Consider the following 21030-nt stretch of genomic DNA (forward strand, 5'->3'; position numbering starts at 1 on the left):
CCTCGTTCCGAACAAACAGATTTTCTGACTACTTTGTGCGACCGTGTGTATGCAATACAAGTTTGGCCCAAAATCCGTCGGAAAAAATCAGATGGATTTTATGGTCGGAATGTCCGACCGTGTGTATGAGGCATAAGAATACAGTTTTTTTGCCCAATTCATTATCCTATGTACTTATTAGTGGGTTGGGCCGAGTTATTATGATTATTATACAGGCAAACAATACAGTTACAATTCAATTCAATACAGAAGAGATCAGAGGGTCCTGCTCGTTAGAGCTTACAGATATATTTTTTACTGGAATATTGATATTTTTGCATTTTCCTAACACCCCTACAAGGTGCATTTCACAAAATATATAGGGTTGTTATTAGTGACATCAAGTGAACTGTCACAGAATGATATACTGTATCTACACTGGAGCAAGGAACAGTAGATTGCAGACCTAATTTGTTACACCCACTGCATGCAATTCAGAATATCCACTCAGCCTCAGTAAATGCAGCAAAAAGCACCATAAGGTTTGGAGTCCTGGCTTTTTGTATCTGGAGAAATATAAAATAGTGGATATTATTAAAGTGAGTGTGTGTTTACAACTTCAAGAAGCAGGCAAGCCAGCTGCGTTATACTCTAAAGCCAAACCTGGGGATCTAAGATCAAGAAATCCACCACAGAGCATTTTAAAATGTTTCTGTCTGAAAGAAAAAAATATCACTTTATTAGCCGTTGTTCATATATATATATATATATATATATACATACATACATATATATCTACAGAATAACTGAACAGTTCAATTTTATTCTGGTAAGAACACTACCTTATTTTTAGGGATTAACGGGTGGATTAGTATTTATATACAGAGTATTATTAACAAATCAATACATTAAATACTTTCCGACCCATAACAAGAACAAAAAAATGGTAGAAAACTGAACAGACACTTTTTCCTTAATATTTTAGTTAACAGTTTGAAATGTAAAAAAAGAAAGAAAAAGTTGTTACGATGCTATAAGAAGACCCAGGAGCAAGGGAAAATGTGCTTTCCAAGTAGATAGAGGTAGCTCTATTAAAGTCTGCCTTTTATGGTACTTGAAGGGCAAGACAATGATAAGAACTGGAAGATGAAACAAGTGCCTAGCTGTAGCTTCATATTCTCTGTGAACGGAACCTCTGGTTTCACGTTGTCAGAAGGGAGCCATGCTTTATTATGATATTACATTTTTCTGCTGTGCTAGCACCTCTCTTTCACACATTCTCATTTCAGTTTGTTCAAATGTTTTGCGGGTATGATTCCTTGTACAATGTGTTTTGTACAATGAATCTTGGCCCAGATTAGTACCTCTGCCAGTTGCCTGGTTAACACATTCAAGGCTGTAAAGCTGAAAATAATACATTATGGATCTTTACCTTTTTTAATGCTGAACAGCTTTTGTCTGGAAACCAAGGAAACCTACTACAGGGAATACGTCTCCAACACAGCAAAGAGATTTGGACTTATTACATGAAATTATGCACAGGATGTTTTGCTAACAGTGTTAGCCTCCCCTGTTCTGCATAGTGATCTAACTAAGCAGAATGGAGTACATGAGTCTCCAACTGCCTTTTTTAAACATTTTTTTGCTTCGGTGTTCTTTTGTGTAGCTGTGTCGCGTTTATGGGATACAATCACAAAGAGAAGGTGCTTAAAGATCTGTCTCAGTCCATTTGTCTAATTGTTGTTCAAACCATGTGACAAATATATACAAAAAGCAAGGTGAGAAAAGAAGCTGCTAAACCAGTCTTTAAAAAAAAGTATGTACAGCCAATTTTTTTTGTTTCTTTTAGTTTTAAATAGAGTAGGTAAAAGCCAGAGCCCCTGTCATGTTTTTATTGCTGTTTGGGTTCCAGCGCTAGGTAGATTCATCCCACTGTTTATCCTGGTGACCATGTTCATCAAAATAGAAAGCAATGAGAAATCCAAAATGTTGGAGTTGGGACCAGAACAGGAGGCAGGGGTAATTCTTCCAATGGGGACACTCATGCTAATGACAACTGTCTAAGAAGTGAATTGCTCTAACTTCTTTGTGTTTCTTTAGAACCAGAAATAAATTAACATTTCCCCAACAGGACACTTACAGTAAAACAATAAACTGACAAAGGTTAACACTAGGGATGAGCCAAACACACCTGGGTTCAGCTCATGGAGGTTCAGCTGAACAAAGTCCATATTACAAATGTATACCCAATTGAAGTCAATGGGAGTGGAATCTGAAAAATAGAAAGTGTATAGGGGCTTGACACTGCCCCAGGGGACATGAACCAATGCAAAAAAAAAAAAGCAATTTTGAAGGGAGCAGTGAATTTAAAGTACAACATTAGAATGCAATATTCCTTTAAAAAAGATGTTTGGGGGGTCCCCTAATCCTGTCTGTGAAGTAGTGCATCTCTACCATGTAAACAAAGTAGTATAGCAAAAGTGACATTCACAAAGAAAAAAAAAAACAAGTTCAGTTGTCGTTTCCCTCCAAGCTTCCTTTATTTTGTAAATAATGCATACAATTCATATCAGACCCCATATGAATTATTTACAAAGTAAAGGAAATGGTAGAAAAATGTAATTATCAGCATATTTTTCTATATGTCACTTTAGCTAAACATGTTTAAGAAAAACATTTGGTACACTTTTTAAAGGTGAACCCTGTGGAAAACCCCCACGTAGCCCTAAAAATCCATACTAGACCTTGAATCTAGCTATTCATTGTAATCTGGAAGCTCCCTTTAGGATAATGCGGACCCCATTAATAGAACCCCAATATGCAGTGCCCCTACTTTTTAACAAAGTCAGTTGTAAAAAAAACACACACTGGTTTTAAGTCCTTTAAAAAAAATAGATAAATCATCCAGCATTGCACGTCCACTGTCAATCATTATAAAGCACATAGGACAATCGCCAAAAGAAAAAAAAAAAAACCTGATACACCATCCCTGCTCATGCCACACATGTCAGTTCTCCAGGGCTAACCTTAGATTTATTTACAAGGGCCAGAGATGTGATGCCATTACTAAACAAATATATTTATGGCCATATGCACCAGTCAGCGCCCTTAACAACCACTTATAATAGCAGGTAGCACTAAATAAACATCCAAGGTTCGGTCAGAACACCCATCCATACTCTATCCAAAATGTGAACAAAAATGTTTTGGCTGCAACCACAGCGCTGTCTATCTTTACATTTAGATTCATACCACACGAGCAGTGACGGTGATAAATTTCCTTTATAGCAGTATCAACTCACCTAAAAGCTTGTATTATATAAATGTGAAGTAAACCCTAGTAAAAAATTGAGGTGTTATCTAGTACAGTATCACTTTTCATTTTCACCTATTCTTGTATAAGAATATAAGATAATTGCTGCTATGCCCTTTCCATTTGCTTTACTACGGTTTTAAAAAATCAGTGCCTGTAGGTTTGTTTTTTTGATTATTTGCAGATCTCTATTAATTTAAACATTTTTATTTGTAATTCTAGTGGCTGGATCAACTAATTCATCTGCTGGAGCTGCCATGAATTCTTTGACCTCTCTCGGCACTCTACAGGGATTGGCTGGAGCCACAGTGGGATTGAATAATATTAATGCACTAGCAGGTACCGTAAACAGTGAGTATTTGGTGCTGTGGTGGATGGCATTTTCATTGGATTTTTTATATTAGCATTATCAATATTAATGTGTAAGAATTTAAAAAAAAAACAGTTATGTACTGCAAAAACTATATTTCAAATTTGTATAGTGAACATTCCCTGATGATCTATTGATCTTCCACTTCCTGTATAGTAACTACAATTTAAATTTTGTAGTTCAGATCAGATCAGTGTAGTGTAGTCACACTGTGGAAAGGGTAAACTAATGCCTCATTTCCACTGAGCGGACCGGTTTGGTACGGTTCGGTACGGTACGCTATTTTGAGTGTTTCCATTATGAAAGCGGCCCATACAACCGAGCCCTACTGCACCATTTAGGGTCCTGCTTCAGATGTGGAGCCATAGAAAATGTGTCCGGTATTGTTAGGGCGGAGCTACGATACATTCCACTGATTGGCGGACAGAAAAACATCTGCCAATCAGTGTGGGGCCACGTTAGGCATTTTTTTCTAAACCCCGTATGGCCCCTGGTGGTCCGACTTGCAGTGGAAATGATCACCGGAATAGGCCGGACCATTCTAACCCTTCCAAACTGTACCGACCCGAACCAATCCACTCAGTGAAAAGGAGGCATTAGTTAGACATGTTGCTTTATATGGTTACTAATAAATGGCAATTAAATTAAAGCACCAAAGCACTACAAACTTGACAGAGGTTCTAACCCTCTGACACTCTATTCCAAAACAAGGCATATATTTGGAAAGATGTGGGCTATTTTTGACATACACTTTAAAAAAAAAAATAGCTAGATATAGATATAAAAAAAGAAGCACATCATAGTCTTGAAATATACAGTATATGATGCTTCTATATTTTTGTTATTTATATACTTTTTGTTCATAGTCTTGTTCTGTATAATAGTTTGCATGGTTCTGTTTAAGTAAGAAATGTCTAATGTAGTCAAGTTGAACCACCCAATCTGTAGATACATGCATGCAGTTAAATATTAGCACCCACCATTGTTTTTAAGTGCTTTTGTATTAGTTCTTACTTGGTGTGGTCATCATTACTATTGCATGCAGTGCAGTCATTTTTGGTGTAAATGGTATTATCGTCAATATTTATAGAGAGCACTAATGAACAAGTGCAATTTCTTTTCTCTATTGTTGGGTTTTTTGTAAAGTTGCTCAAATGCTCTCAGGTATGGCTGCTCTGAATGGAGGACTCGGCGCAACAGGCTTGACGAACGGCACAGCCGGTACAATGGATGCCCTTACCCAGGCTTACTCAGGAATTCAGCAGTATGCTGCCGCGGCACTGCCAACACTTTACAGTCAAAGTTTGCTACAGCAGCAGAGTGCTGCAGGCAGTCAGAAGGAAGGTAAGACTTTCTAAAGAATTTAGCATTGTAAATTGTTTTATCCAAACTGTATCTTAGAATGCTGCATAGGGAGATATTTGATTGATGGCTTCAAAGATGACTGAATTTTCATTAGATTTATTTTCAATCCACATCTCCTGAGAAAGATGACACTGTCATATTTATGGGCCCTTGTTGTGTAATAAGGACTTATTGTAAATTTGGAGTCAGCATACAGTCCATGCAGTGGACAAGGCTAACTTTAAAATGACATTACCTACGTCCAGATTTAAGTCTTGACTGGAGAAGCACAATTTTTCAAACTCTAATGCGTAAGAGGCAACACATTATATAAGATCACATTTTGAATGGGGACTTTATTTCATAGCATTATTCCTGATGAGAGCACTTGAGATAAAAGTTTCCTGCTGTGTTTTTACCATTCCTGTCATTTTTAAATTAGTGATATGACAACTATTAACACATTAGAGACTGAAAGAGTTATTAATTCCCTAGTAACTTAACACATTTCAACCTATCCTTCTGCAGCCATAAAGGCAACATCCAAAATGTTGTTTTATTTCTGCTATTATATTACATCAGCTTATGAGATGCTTTGTAAGATTTAAAAATGAAGCCTATTCATTAAATGTCTTTCAAAAAGAATTTCTAAAATCTTCAGACACTTTCATAGGAAAAATCAATTACTACAATTTTATACTAAGCACTTTTTTCGCTAGATAAATAAGCACTTTTTAATATAGTCAAAGAGGGCTCCGATGTCTGTCATTCTCCAATGTAGTTAGAGTTTTTGAGAGATTCTATGAAAGATATGCAGATATATGTACGAGACAATATGATAAGTCTTTACATCTGATGGTAGTAGCATAAAAGCAAACCTTTCACTCAAATAGTATGAGTACAGCAATGTCCTAATAATGGCATATAGCATATTAATATCATAGCAATGAAACAGGTGTCCTTATATTAACCCCCAAACATAATTTATTTATTGTGGGACGAATCTGAATTCCAGTAAGCATAGAAATAGTTAAGCTCATTTACTTAAAGTGATTGTAAAGTCTCCTTTTTTTACTCTAAAAATAATAAACATGTTATACTTACCTGCTCTGTGCAGTAGTGTATTAAGGTTTTGTTCTGCCCTAGGCCTGACAAAACTTGTGTACCCCCTAATTTAAATATGATCCACCCCTTCCTGTCAAGGACACACCCCTTGCTGTTTAAGACCTGCCCTGAAATTTTCGAGTGGGGACACTAGCTCTGAGGGCCTTTCTGATAATTTTATGGAGAGGACTAAGAAGATATAACCATGTCAATGGTGCAGCAGAAAACATATAGCACAGTGAGGAAGGTTTGTGGTGAGGATAGTCAAAATTAGAAGTGGCGCCCCCCCACCCACAGTTGTGGAATGCCGGCCGCTCGCATACTGGAAACAGTGTGGCCACTTTATGGGGGCGCTAGACTAATTTGCCTCTCAGCCCAGTCTGTCCCTTAAGACTGGTGCCACACTAACAGTGTAGTGCAAGCCAGGGGGGACTCTTTCCGGGCTGCCCCCCGAAAAGTGCCGCCCTAGGCCTGGGTTTTGTCAGCGAAGGCCAGGATACAGAATTGGCTCTGTGCAATATTTTTGCACAGAGCAGCATCCTCCTCTTATCAGGTCCCTCTTCGGCTCTCCTTCCTGTCGAGTGCCCCCACAGCAAGCAGCTTTCTATATGGGCACCTGAGCCGACTCACAGCTCCCTGTGTCCATTCAGACATGGAGCCCTGGTTCAGCCCTGCCCCTCTATATCCTTATTGGCTTACTGACTTTGATTGACAGCAGCAGGAGCCAATGGCACCACTGCTGTGTCTCAGCCAATCAAGAGGCGATTCCTGGATGGCCGAGGAGCTCGTGGACATCGCTGGAGAGAGATGGGGCTCAGGTCAGTATTAGGGGGGACTGGGGCGGCTGCTGTCCACAGAAGGTTTTTCATCTTAATGCATTGCATTAAGATAAAAAACCTTCTGTCTTTTTTAGATGTGATATTAACTTTTCTTATGAATGCATTACTGAAGTGAATATTCACAAAATGTATTGTGTGAAGATTCTCGGCTCATTTAGTAATTCAGCCTCAATTCTGTCCTTGGGTATGGGTACACATTTTTATCACATCACATTACAGTTTTGCCATTATGTTTCATTCAGAGTCATACCTGTATTAATAATCTTCAAGAATGTATTAGACAAGGTCCAATTTTTATTTCCGTTATGTGCTTCTGGGCATCAATGACTAGGGTATTTGTTTTCATGGGTTGTCAATGTGGCAGTCTGTGGATGAAGGCAACATGAAAAGAAAGATATGTATTATTGTCTGTACATCAATGTTTTTTTTATTGGCTGTAATGACATATTTGCAATGTGCTTAAAAAAATTACATTCTATATTTATCCTTAGAAATTATGATCTCAGAACATGTATGGCAAGACATGTTCTTATATATAAAGACAAGTTTCCCTTCAGAATGAATCCTAATATAGTTTTCTAGATAATATATTCAGATGATTTCAAACTGACTTAATTTATATCTCCAATTTTGACATCTGGCTCACTGGTCTTTAGTTATCTGATTATATCATACCTACAATTCCGTGTGGCGATGCTAAATTTGTATGTTGCCAGTCATCTAGAATTATTGCTGACAATAGTGACTGCTTGCAAAGCTCTGGTAGTGGCACTGAAAGGAAATCTTTAGGCTGCTTTAATATCCTGGAATCTATACCATCTGATCCCATGGCCTCGTCAACAGCAACACTTTTCATTCTAAATAAAATATTTGTTTATGGTATTGATGGTGGAATTTTTGAAACTATGTGGTTATCTCAGCTAATTTCTGGTTTTATTAATAGCACCAAGAAACAGGCACATATTTACCTGGAAAATGTTTAATTGTATAGGTGTTGCCTTTGTCTCCTCAATACTGAATAGATTTAGACACACACATTTGTACACAGTTTCTCTTGTTTATTAATACTAGACCTTGAAGCAGAGAGAATAGGTAAAGCCAAACCAGGCTATATGATATGCTCTGAACTCCCAGATCAAGACAGCGTCTAAATCAGGAGTGAGAAACCTTTTTCCACTTAAGGGCCAGATTCAATATATGTGAATGCATGGAGGGCTGCATTCACCTGCTAATAAATGAAGATAATAATCTGGACCCCTTTACATTACACAGCCCTGCAACTCCAGACCCCTTTACATTACACAGCCCCCATCCATCTGGACCCCTTTACATAACACAGCCCCTTCTGAATATCACGCAGTACCCCTACCCAGCCCCCCTGCATATTACACAGCCCCCCATGATATGCTTTAAAATTGCACACACTCGTGGAATAGCGATAAACTACGGTACCTAAAAATCTCCATAAGCTGCGCTTTAAAAATTTCTGTAGGTTACCAATTTAGAGTTACAGAGGATGTCCTGTGCTAGAACTATTGCTTTTGCTCTAACAATCATGGCGATACCTCACATGTGTGGACCATAGGCTGCCGACCCCTGATGTAAATGATGACTTATACTCTGACAAGCAATTATTATTTGGGTAAGCTGTCAGTGTTGGAGAAATTTAGAAGTCTGCTTTAAAGCCCAATTTAAATCAGCTTAAATACAAAGGTCCTACACTCTAGCTCTGACTTAGCAGGGATGTGCTAGACCTATGCAGAGTGACAACACTGCTTCCACAAAGAAAGAAAGATCGAATCTAAAAATTCTCCAATATACCCATGACTTCCAGTGGACAGTTTTATTTCTGTTTAAACATCAATGTGGGAGATGCACATTGCAACTTGTGAAGCCTTCCCTTACCCTTCTGTCCACCACCCCTACCTCTTGTGAGGTTTACTTTTTCAGCTCATGATTTTTTGTCTTTTGTTATCCCTTTCTTTTATTTTATTTTCCCTCCTTCTCTTTTGCCCCTTTTTATTTCTTCTTTATTTTATCTTCAACTACAGAGCATTGTAGACAGCATCCTCTCTAGACCAGTTATAACTATTGCGAAATTATCATTGATGTGTACAGACTGTTCCATTAGGGTGTGCATCCCAAAGCTCAAACACACATGTGTGCGTGTGTAAATATATATATAGACAGACACACACTTATAAACGTAAATAAATATTTTAAAATGTATTAAAACGTGGATGGTGTCAGAAGTGCAGTAGTTGGTGTCAGTAGTTTTTTATTTTCATTTATTTTTTATTTTTTTTACAGTAGGAGCCCCGTTGGGGGCTTTGGTGAAAGGTTCTAAACAGTCCCCTGATATCTCACTTTTGCAGCAAAGAAAGGGGCTGAGGACAGAGATTCCACAGCCCCTTTACCTGCATCGTCAGATGCACTCGACAGTGAATGGGAAGTGAGTGATCTGTACCAATCAATCACTGTGCCCATTCAGGAAAGGAAGCAGCAGGTAAATGACAGAGGCCCAGGCAGCAGAGGGAATCTACACCACATGGGGTGATTAAGATATGCCCAGGCACACCCCCTGAGTACGCCTATGGAAATTAATACAAGTAACTATGAGTATATGGTTCATGACTCTGTAACTATGTGAAAAATACTTCTAATAAAAACTATTGAAAGTGAAGCTGAGACTTCAGTTTGGAGTTTAACCGCTTGCCAACCAGCCGCCCTCATTATACGGCAGCAGGTCGACACATTCCCGCTAGCTGTCGTAACTACACGATGGCTCCTTTAAGCGGGATAGCAGGTGCATGCGCACATGCCCACTGCACTGCGGGGGTGCCGATGCTCGTGGCTGCTGGACGCATCACATCCTGGTTCTGTTCTGTGAGGAGTGACAGATTGCGAGTTCCTAATAGCTAGGAACCACGATTTGTCATCCCCTCCCCCTACAGTTAGAACACACAGTCGAGGAACACAGTTAACCCCTTGATTGGCCCCTAGTGTTAACCCCATTCACTGCCAATGACATTTATACAGTAATCAGTGCGTTTTTATAGCACTGATCGCTGTATAATTGTCAATTTTCCCAAAAATGTGTCAAAAGTGTCCAATGTGTCTGCCATAATGTTGCAGTCATGATAAGAAATTGCAGATCATCGCCATTACTAGTAAAAAAATAATAATAAAAATGCTATAAATCTATCCCCTATTTTGTAGATACTATAACTTTTGCACAAACCAATCAATATACACTTATTGGAATTTTTGTTACCAAAAATATGTAGAAGAATACATATCGGCCTAAACTGAGAAAAAAAATTGCTTTTTTTAAAAAAAGAAAGAGAAGGAGATATTTATTACAGCAAAAAGTACAAAATATTGTGTTTTTTTTTCTAAATTGTTGCTCTTTTTTTGTTTATAGCGCAAAAAATAAAAACCACAGAGATTATCAAATACCAAGAAAGCTCTACTTGTGGGAAAAAAGGGACGTCAATTTTGTTTGGATACAGCTCTGCATGACCGTACAATTGTCAGTTAAAGTGACGCAGTGCTGTATCGCAAAAAATGCTCTGGTCATTGAGCAGCCAAATTTTCCGGGGCTGAACTGGTTAATAATAAATACAGGCCCCAACAGTGTGTTTCTGTGAATCATAAATAAACAGATGACATCCATTCTAACAAGTTATTTTGAGATAATATTGACAGATCCATGGGCAATAGCATGCAATTATCCATATGAACGAGATTTTAAAAATTGTGTGTGATTAAACTAATAAATAATAATTCTGGAATGATATAGGTCACTCTGCTTCAGGGTTACTATTTTATAAATATACTAAAGTGAAGTTATCTGTATTTTATCTGAAGGTCCAGAAGGTGCAAATCTCTTCATTTACCATCTACCACAAGAGTTTGGTGACCAGGACATTCTCCAGATGTTTATGCCATTTGGAAATGTTATCTCTGCTAAAGTCTTCATTGACAAACAGACTAATCTAAGCAAGTGCTTTGGTAAGTAAAAATACATTAAGATGCTAGCAGTTGCAATTACAATTTGCATTAAAATGCTTCATGTTTTAGGTGTATTTTACACTCTGAATTCAGTTATATGTGTTCAAATATATATCCTAAAGTAAGTTTGAAGCTAAGGTAAATTTTCCTCAAAACAAGAGTTTCAGGGTTATGTAACTTTTGCAACCTGCTTGATAAGCTGCACAATCTGTGGCCATTTCAGAAAAAGAATAAGCAAGGTAGAGCTTGATTATTTTATTCTGCTTCAGTAAATAGTATGCAGAGTATTGGTTTAAGTTAAATATAACAAAAACCTCTATTGAGAACCTATTTAATCTTGGATGCCTAGAGGAAATTAAAAGTTTGACTTCTCTATATATGCATTTTAACTAACAAAACACTATATTTCCAGTTTAGAACATCATCATTTTTTAATTGTTAACAGCACAGAGTTTTATTCATGCCAACACCACTTTGTTTCCCTGAAGCAACCAATTTGTTTCTGTCTTTTATAGTTTTAGGGCAGTTTAGGAATGTGACTGGCTCTTCATTCATGACTGGTGTTCTTTCTGATACTTTCATACATAAATACAGGTCTAACTCGAAAAAAGCAAAAAAGATCTAGGCTGCCTTAGCTGGTGTCTCTGTAGTATAGAGGAAAAGATTTAAGTTAAAGTGAGACAGCTTTCTTATGCCTGGGACAACTTTCTAGCATTGCCTTATGGAAGCAATAATCTCCACTGGTTTTATACAGACTGCAGAATACCCCAAATTATGCGGCTTCCAGTCAAGATTTTTTTTTTTCGTTTTGTAACTGCAATCTTGTGGCTTTAGAAAATGTGAAATTGGGGATGAGCATTTTGATTCTCAATTGAAGCGAATCACAAATTGTTTTGATTTCCTCCAAATCTATTCATGTAGATTTGTCCAGTTTTAGAGAATCATATAATTTATGAATTAAACAAATTCCAGGATGGTGTAATATTTCTCACATCAAATATATTTGCATGGGAACATTCAGGCAAAAAAATAGGGTAATCATAAATTAGAAGCTTTGTAATCTGTAATTTCTCCTCCTGTATGCATTTGCCAAGTGCTAGACTGGCAGCAATATCCTAAGAATTAGAGCAGGGGTCTCCAAACTATGGCCCTCCAGTTGTTTAGGAACTACAATTCCCATCATGCCTAGTCTTGTGTGTGAATGTCAGAGTTTTACAATGCCTCATGGGAAATGTAGTTCCGCAACAGCTGGAGGGCCATATTTTGGAGATCCTTGAATTAGAGCATTATGTGCTCTGAGTGCTAACCCTTCCTGTCCCAAAGTGATTGCTGCTGTGAAGGGACTAACATCAAACTAGATGAAGATACATATCCTCTCCCCATGCAAAATATATTTTAATAAATACATAGCTGGATTGAAGTTAGATTTTTGTATCTAGAGTTTGATCATAAATCTGCCAACTTTAAGCATTTTTGTAGGAAAATCAGGAGATGTACAGTGAAATATGGCACGACCTTCTCTGATTCTTCTGATGCTCTTTGTTGGGATTTGGGGATCTTGCTTGCAGGCATAGCAATATATATTATATTTGGTGCGAAAAGAAAAAAATACATGAGGCCAGCATATTTTTATTGGTAGCTGCCTTTAACATTTTTTTTTACCTTTAAACAAATTTAGCATTATTAAGTATTATTCAACGAACAAAGCTCTTAGACAACCCTGCTGTGGTTTAATATTAGCTTACATATTAAGGAAACAAGGCCGTTTTTTGTTACCTGTAATGAGTTTACTTGCCATTCTGAGTGCAGGGCAATATATTGCCTTCCTCTTATTTTTTATTTTGTATTGTTTAAAATGAGCTAAGCACAGACACAATAGTTCACAAAGGAAAATGAATAGAAGCTGACAAGTGAATGTAGTGAGTAAATGAAACTAATTACTTTCTGTGCTGGGAAATGCTGTTACCATACTATCTAAGTGTCATTTTAAGAATACCTAATTGTCCCTCTTTGTGCTAGAGCCAGACACACCACTTACTAGGTAGCTTTGTGTGTATCTTTTATGCTGTCACACTGGTCACATGCTTCATGGTGACAGTACTCTCTTGTCTTATGATCAAAGGTTGAAAAATGTAAACCTCAAAGTCTGGACTCCATATGTTCATGCTACTTTACCATTTGTGCAATAGCTATAATAAAACTGTATCATTTTCTATTTCATTTGATGCTCTTGTGCCAATTTTTTCTGATGGTGATGGGCTTGTACCTATTATAACTGTAAAATTATTTATTAAGGCCTATACACTAACCTTTGTGTGTACTCATATTTACTCATTTTATGTAGTCTTGCATTTTCTCTATTAACTGCTTCCGGGCCAGCAGCCACAGTTTTACTGTGGTAGGTTGGCTCCCCTGGGCAAAACAATGTCACCTTACATCGCTTAGCCTTTTGGCCACTAGGGGGCATGCAGCTCAGGCAGTGAGTCGCTGGTGCACGTGCGTGCCTCTGGTGGCACGCACGCCCATGGCTCACCACCAGAGCTGAAGCGAGTGCGCGGTGGATGTGATGACCGCCGGGAACCCGCGATTGCTCATGACACACAAAGATCCCGGTTCTCTCAGGGGAGAAGAGACTGATCGTGTGTTCATACTGATTATGAACACTGATCTGTCATCTCTCCTAGTCAGTTTCATCCCCCCCACAGTTAGAACACAGTGAGTGAGGGAACACAGTTAACCCCTTGATCGCCCCTAGTGTTACCCCCTTCACTGCCAGTGACATTTATACAGTAAACAGTGAATTTTTATAGCACTGATCGCTGTATAATTGTCACTGGTCCCAAAAATGTGTCAAAAGTGTTTGATGTGTCCGCCACAATATTGCAGTCACAAAAAAAATCACTGATCACCGCCATTTACTAATAGACAAAAAAATAATAATAGAATGCCATAAATCTATTTACTATTTTGTAGGCGCTATAACTTTTGTGCAAACCAATCAATATACGTTATTGCAATTTTTTTACAAAAAATATGTAGAAGAATAAATATCGGCCTAAACTGTGGAAACCTTTTTTTTTTTTTTTATTATTGAGATGTTTATTATAGCAAAAAGTAAAAGATTTTGGGGGTTATTTAGGAAAGGCAAATCCATTTTGCACTACGGGTGCAAACTACAAGTGCAAAGTGCACTTGAAATTACACTGCAAGTGCACTTGGAAGTGCAGTCGCTGTAAATCTGAGGGGTAGATCTGACATGACAGGAAGCTCTGCTGATTTTATTATACAATCATGTGCAAGCTAAAATGCTGTTTTTTACTTCCCTTGCATCTCCCCCTTGGATCTACAGCGACTGCACTTCCAAGTGCACATTCAGTTCAATTTCAAGTGCACTTTGCACTTGTAGTGCAAAGTGGATTTGCCTGCAGTAAATAACCCCCATTGTGTTTTTTCCAAAATTGTTGCTCTTCTTTTGTTTATAGCGCAAAAAATAAAAAGAGGTGATCAAATACCACCAAAAGAAAGTTCCACTTCTGGGAAAAAAAGGACATCAATTTTGTTTGGGTACAACATTGCATGACCCCACAATTGTCAGTTAAAGTGACTCAGTGCTGAATCATAAAAAATGGCCTGGTCTTTGAGCAGCCAAATCTTCCAGGGCTGAAGTGGTTAATTTACTTAAGAATGTATGACTAGCATCATCGTATATGTTTTTAATACTATGTCAGATGAGTTTGGAAAGCAATGCAATTATTCCCAAATCCATATCATTTAAATGTCTGACATTAACATTGAATTACTGAGCACTGTTTTTCATGCTTAGATTTTAGTAAAATGACCTGTATAAATTTAGATCCAAGCCATATTGGGATGATTAACTAATAACAAATATTGGCTGATTTTTTTTCCTTTCCTTTAATCCTACCTTTGCATTTAAAAAGGCCCTCTTCTCCAAATATTATCAACCTGACATACCAGGCATCTGAGCTGATATTCCCATACCAAGATAGTCATGAGCCAGTGGGGCCATGTTTAATTGGATACCAATCTATATGCCCTTTAGCATAAGAACTAGAATGAGTATGGGTCAGTAGCTCTACTAATCTTTGTCCCTCTGAACTAGCAAAAAGTGTCAATTGACTCTTGCAGATAAATTAAGTGCTTTATATTGTATTTAAAAAAAAAAAAGAAAGAAAAAGAAAACAAAAATTTAAACCCAGTGAAACTGATCACAGAAGTAGATTATTGGGCACACTGGTGCTAAAGTACAATTGTAATACTTCACATATTACTAATGATGGGCAGGCTTTTAAATGAATAAATATTTGTACAGCATATGCACATGTGTCATTTAAATAATAAACAGTCTATGGCCACTTTAAAAGTGATTTATTTTTAGAAAATTACTTATTTGTCTATCATTAGATTAATTCTTAATTTGAAAGATTGTATAGTATTGTTATTACTAATTTCAGTTTTTGAGTTAAATTGTTAAACAATATCAGCTCTATGCACTTTGTTCTGTTTTATCCTTCACAGGTTTTGTTAGCTATGACAATCCTGTTTCCGCCCAAGCTGCTATTCAAGCTATGAACGGCTTTCAGATCGGCATGAAACGCTTGAAAGTTCAGCTGAAACGCTCCAAAAATGACAGCAAACCTTACTGATCTTAACCCCAGAAGCTTTCTGCTATTATTTTAGCTTTCTTAGGGTAAGTCCCATGAGCCAGCCTATTCTTCACTTGGGGCTGAGGAGGAAAACATTGCCAACACTCACCAAGAGAGACAATTATTTTTACATTAAACGCTTCCATTCCCATCTACCGTGGCCCTCTGCGCTTGCCATTTACTCTGGCTATATTTTCTTACCCAGAATCCAGCAAGTTGTGTAACAATGTTCTGTTCCACTTTTCCTTTGCCTATATTTTTTGTAAGACATCTTTAGATTTACAATAGCAGCAAAACAATGTGCAATTAAACTCTGCAACCACTGGTGCCATCAAAAAACAAAACTGAACACAATTTAGCTTTTCAAGGACCTGGTTGTATAATAGTGACACCAGCAGTTAAGGAGCTAGTGCGGTGACCTAGTATGAAAATATTGCCAATATACGCATATTTTTTATTTATTTCAATTTGTTTACATATATAAGGAACACTCACACACACAGGCAAAAACAAAACAATTCCTTCCACTGCGTCAAATTGTTTTAGAAGATTCTAGTTTTTTTTAAGTAAAAAAAATTGACAGAAACAACTGGTTTATCTTTCTGTTATTATGCTGATACATTTTATTTGTTTATTTATTGATTAATTTATTTATTTATTTCATTAATTAATTATTAATTTATGTATGCTGTTATTTATTATAATTATACTATGAATATGTTTGAAAAAGATGTGTGTTTAAAAAGACGTCTTAGAGAACTGTTTCTAAAGCTACAGGGTTTTAAAAAATAACTAAAGTGAGTGAATATACTTGATGTTTCTTGAGAGATAAATTTAATAATAAAGGAAGCCACAGGCCTGTAAATTTTATTTGTAAAAAAAAAGAAACATTTCTATTTTTATACAAAAATTTTTACTGCCTCAGAAATAATGGGAGTTATTTATTGTTAACGTATTGGATATCTAAAGAGAAGTTCTCAATGCTAGATAGATACCTTTTAAAATAGACTCTAGAGTAAAATAAATAAAACATTTTCTTTAATCTTAAGTTAAAATACCCATTATGCACAAATCACTCTCTTCCTTTTCTATGTTTTGTTTGGTATTTTTGTTTCCATCATGTAGTAAAAGATTTGTCCTGTGACTTATCTGTTGTGTGGCATTTGTTCAAAATGGCCGCCTTTTCCCTTCTGTAACCCTTCCTTTCCTTCCCAAAGCAATCCATCTGCACTAACTCTAACTGGATGGTTTCTTTTGGGCTGTTCATTGTGCTTTGTGTAAAATATATGCTCTATATATTTATAAATAAATGTGAATTATGGAATGCATATATATTTTAATAACTACGAAGATTTGCATTACATTATATTCCTACACTGGTTAACCTTTTCAGTGCTGGAATGAGCAGAACTGCATTTTTTATGTATTCCTGAGCAGACCAACACTGATGGACTAAAAAAAGTGATTTGTTTCTGCTGCATAGATTCTGTGTAACTTTATACTCTTCCTTGTTTTTTTTTCCCTAGAACATCTCCATGCCTGTTAGTTCACCGTTTGCCTAGCATGTCCCTGTGGCGTCTATTTAAAAAAAAAAAGTTTCATCGTCCCGTCATTGTTTCTGATGTCTTTCTGACCTCACATCATATTTGATTCTCCAAATGACTTAGTTTGACTTCTGAAATTTGCATGTGATCTCATCTAGCTAAGAATTCTGGAAAACAAAAAAGTCAATGTGAAAAACATTGCAGCATTCACGCAAGACTGAAATTTACTATAAGAAAAATTATAGAAAAAAAAGACAAAAAACCTGTGGCAAAAAAAATCTTTTTTTTTTCTTTTTTTTTTCGTTTCATAACATAAACAGACTTGAAAGTATTATACAGGGATTAGCATTCTGTCTGGTCACTGTTTCCTAAAGCAATATGTGTCCAGGAATTCAGAATGTTGGTTTCTAAATGAAGCGGACAACTTCCAAAACAGTTTGAGAAAAACTGTCTGATTTTAAGTCTCTAGAGCTCTGTAATAGTTTTTACATTTTTTCAGGCAGTGTAAAGTTTTTTGATAAGGCCATTTTAGGTGGCTCACTTTCTCATTAAATTATATATATAGAACCACTTTTTTGTAGATTAGTATAAGAAAATATTTACCCTGTTTTGGGGCAAATGCTACCTAGTTCTGTCACCTTTTGCTGAACTGACTCACAGTTAGACAATCCATGGTTTAATGCACATGAAATTACCTATATTTTATACTGTTTAAATGTACAGAAAAGAAGGTAAATGTATACTGTGTCATGTTGGTGCTTCTATGAATTTAGTTGTGGCTTCATTAAGTCTTAAGAGTCTTCAGTGTTCTATGTTTAATAAGTTTAACAAAAATTGGTTTACTTGAACTAAAATAATTTTCAGATATTAAAAAGTCTGTTTGCTATAATTTCATGTGAAACAAAAACTATTCCAGAAAAATAAGTTTTGTGTTGGCTTGTAAAGCATTGGTGTTCTTATTTTTTATTGTGGGGAAACTTAGATGTGTTTGTGTTCAGCAAAATGTGACCTGTTTTTTTTCTTTGCAAGAAAAAAAATCAGTGAAAATACAGTGCCAAATTCCAAAGGTACTTCCTGCCTAAAGCTTCAGTGTATTTCGTGTACGAAGTAATTTGATAACATGGGTATTTTATTATGTGTTTTGTATAAATCCCTTCTATTTAAAAAAGAGAGATTACGAAATTTGTTAACTTGCTATCCTGTGGTCTTGTTGCTTGAAATTGTTATTGTTTGTTATATCTCTTTGATGTTTTTTGGTAATACATTGTATACAGTAAGTGCCCATGTTCCACTTTTTTAACCACTCTGCACATCGAATCTGTGAAAGCAAACCTCACAAGTCACAACTGTACTTTCTTCATGGTCTGTGGAAGTCTTTATGGTGATGAATGGTTGAACTACTATTCCTTTTAAGCATACTGTCCTAAAGAATCAGGGTATATAAAGTACACACAAGCACACAGAATCCATGGTTTATAGATCATATACATAAGTTATTGTAGAACATACAAAACGTCTGCTTTTTAAGGTATGATTACGTGAAATATATAAAGCATTGACTGCTCATATTACAGAATCAGTCATGTAGTATCATGAAGTGCCATATTTGTAGCTCATAATCTCCATCTTCTATATGTCATCAAAACTTTTTTTTTTTTTACCAGCATCTATTCTCTTCTTTCATTGTTCAGAGAAAACCCATTATTACTGGTCCAATTCTTAATGTTGATTTAGGGTGGCCTCTTTGTACTGCCATTGCTCTTCTTTAAGTGAACATAATAGCATTTGATTAATAATGCAGTGCCTGATCTTTAAACCACAGCAAATGCTATTTTCCAGCTACTGACATACACTAGTACAATCCCCTAAGTACCAAGTTATGTGTTAAAGTCAAAATGATTTTCTATAGGTTCTTGTAAGTGTTTACTACTTTAATCCTGGGTCCTACCAGATTTACATGAGGGCTATTTTTGTATAAGAAAAAAATAATATTACTAAATTATATCTATATGTCATTCTTGGAATATATGTATAGAGATATATGATAGAAAAAACATATTTTTGTTACTTAGATTAACTCATATTTGGCTGCATTTCAAAATATCTCATAGATTAATACATAAAATGATTGAACACCAGCTTAGATGCTGATAAGTATTATTATGGAGCTTTGATTGCTAGATATGTGAAATTATTTTCAAAAACTCATTTAGTAATACTTTAAGAGAACCTGTTTTCATGTTCTAGACTGTCATTTCTTTTTCTTTGTTCATTACATAACCACCCTTTACAGTGGGATAATTCAGGGAACTGGTCCTATCATCAAGCAAGAAGTTGTAACTGTATAATGACTTAAAAAGAAGCAACTGAAAGCTCAAGGGACATACTGATGTCCTGCTGTATAAAAAGTTCATATCCAGCACTGACACAGTTAATAGGTACGCACTGAAGAGACGTTGCTTAAAGGATTAATATGTTCAACTTTTCTTTCACTTCAAGATTCTAGTTTTTTTTGGCTTATGTAACTGAAGTCATTTTAACTGTTCTGTTTTATTATCTCAAGTGCTAAATACGAATAAGAGAAAAAACTTGTAGTTTCATAACATTTTAGAATTACATCATACAAAGAAATGTATTTGTGTTTCTTTTTTGTGCTGTGAGAATTGTTGTTTGTAGATTAAATAATAACTCATTTTGTTTCTAATTACAAATAGTTTTTGAGTATTGTCTGAGAAAAGCCAAAGTTACTGAAATTTTAGTGGAAAATGTAAGATCCTTTAAGTATTGTTTATGTTTTATTGATGCATTTTGGTTCTGTTGTGTGATGGAATTTGAGCCAAAAAAACAACAAAAAAAAATGGCTTTCCTATTTCTACTAACTGATTGTACTTATGCATTTTGTACCAGTGCAACATTTTATACTGGAGATTAAAAATACAAAAGGAAAAGTTGTGGCTTACTCTTGAGGGCCCTAAACATGACTGATTTTATGTTTGTTTTTTGACTGGCAAAAAAAAAGAATGGTTTTGTTTTGAACACTTCACAAAAAAAACTTTGGCTTGCTTTTTTATTTGCTTATATCTAACGTTAACAAATATGTCTAAAATGAAAGCGGTAAGTTTCACTTTTTATTATGTATTGTGCAGTTACACACTAAGGTAATTAGCGCTAGATGTACACAGTCACTTTAAGTGGATAAATGTATTAGTAATAACAAAAACTAAAATGTAGGGGGTTTGCTTTTTTGCTGTTTAGATCAAACTTTTTCTGACTCTTCTGTCCTCATTGTGAACATTACTGTGTAGTTGAAACAGTCAAACTTATTTTTGTAATGTATGTTATTGTGTGATGCAGTTTTTTGCTTCTGTCTCCAATATTAAACCATTTTCCTAATACTTGTCTCTTTGTGTGTTGTGTTTGTTGGTGCTCATCATGTGGTAAAACATCTATACACTTCACTGTTTAACGTCTGTTTTTCCTTTTTATTTTATTTCCTGTATCTTTCTTACTTTATTTTATATATGTTGCGTATATAGGTTGCAATTGATTCCATTTAAGTGAAAGCCTAAATGTGGACAAAAACGAGGGAGTACAAAAAAATCCCAACTTTTTGTTCTATATGTTTAATTTTAATTTATGTCATTACGTTAGCTACAATTGTTATCTTCCATGCATCAATTATGAATACATAAAGGAACAGAATAACAACTGCTATGCAGTTTACTAAAAGATCTTATTTTTGCTAATAATTATCTAAGCCTACAAATTGCACATTTGCCCTTGCAAAAGTTCATTCTCAGCAGATTAGGTCACAATTGGCTTTAGATGCTTCATAACTTCCTTGTGTTTGCAAAAA

General features: G+C 35.9%; 1 protein-coding gene across 36 annotated transcripts in view; it reads left to right on the plus strand.

Moving 5' to 3' along the window:
• Window positions 1-20567, plus strand: part of CELF2 (CUGBP Elav-like family member 2) — a 683959-nt gene extending 663392 nt beyond the window's left edge. For 16 of the 36 annotated variants that reach the window (XM_077472885.1, XM_077472897.1, XM_077472891.1 and 13 more), the window contains 5 exons: window positions 3515-3643; window positions 4809-5006; window positions 10820-10963; window positions 15503-15674; window positions 17157-20567. In XM_077472885.1, coding sequence (XP_077329011.1) covers window positions 3515-3643; window positions 4809-5006; window positions 10820-10963; window positions 15503-15630 — 599 coding nt within the window. In that variant the 3' untranslated portion in view covers window positions 15631-15674; window positions 17157-20567. The remainder of the gene's footprint in view (window positions 1-3514; window positions 3644-4808; window positions 5007-10819; window positions 10964-15502; window positions 15675-17156) is intronic. The other 20 variants (XM_077472889.1, XM_077472920.1, XM_077472896.1 and 17 more) reach the window with 3 other exon arrangements.
• The last annotated feature ends 463 nt before the right edge of the window (window positions 20568-21030 follow it).

This window comes from Lithobates pipiens, unplaced genomic scaffold (assembly GCF_037356315.1).
Source record: "Lithobates pipiens isolate NorthernLeopardFrog02 unplaced genomic scaffold, aLitPip1_a1.2 Scaffold_8, whole genome shotgun sequence".
NCBI lineage: Eukaryota > Metazoa > Chordata > Amphibia > Anura > Ranidae > Lithobates > Lithobates pipiens.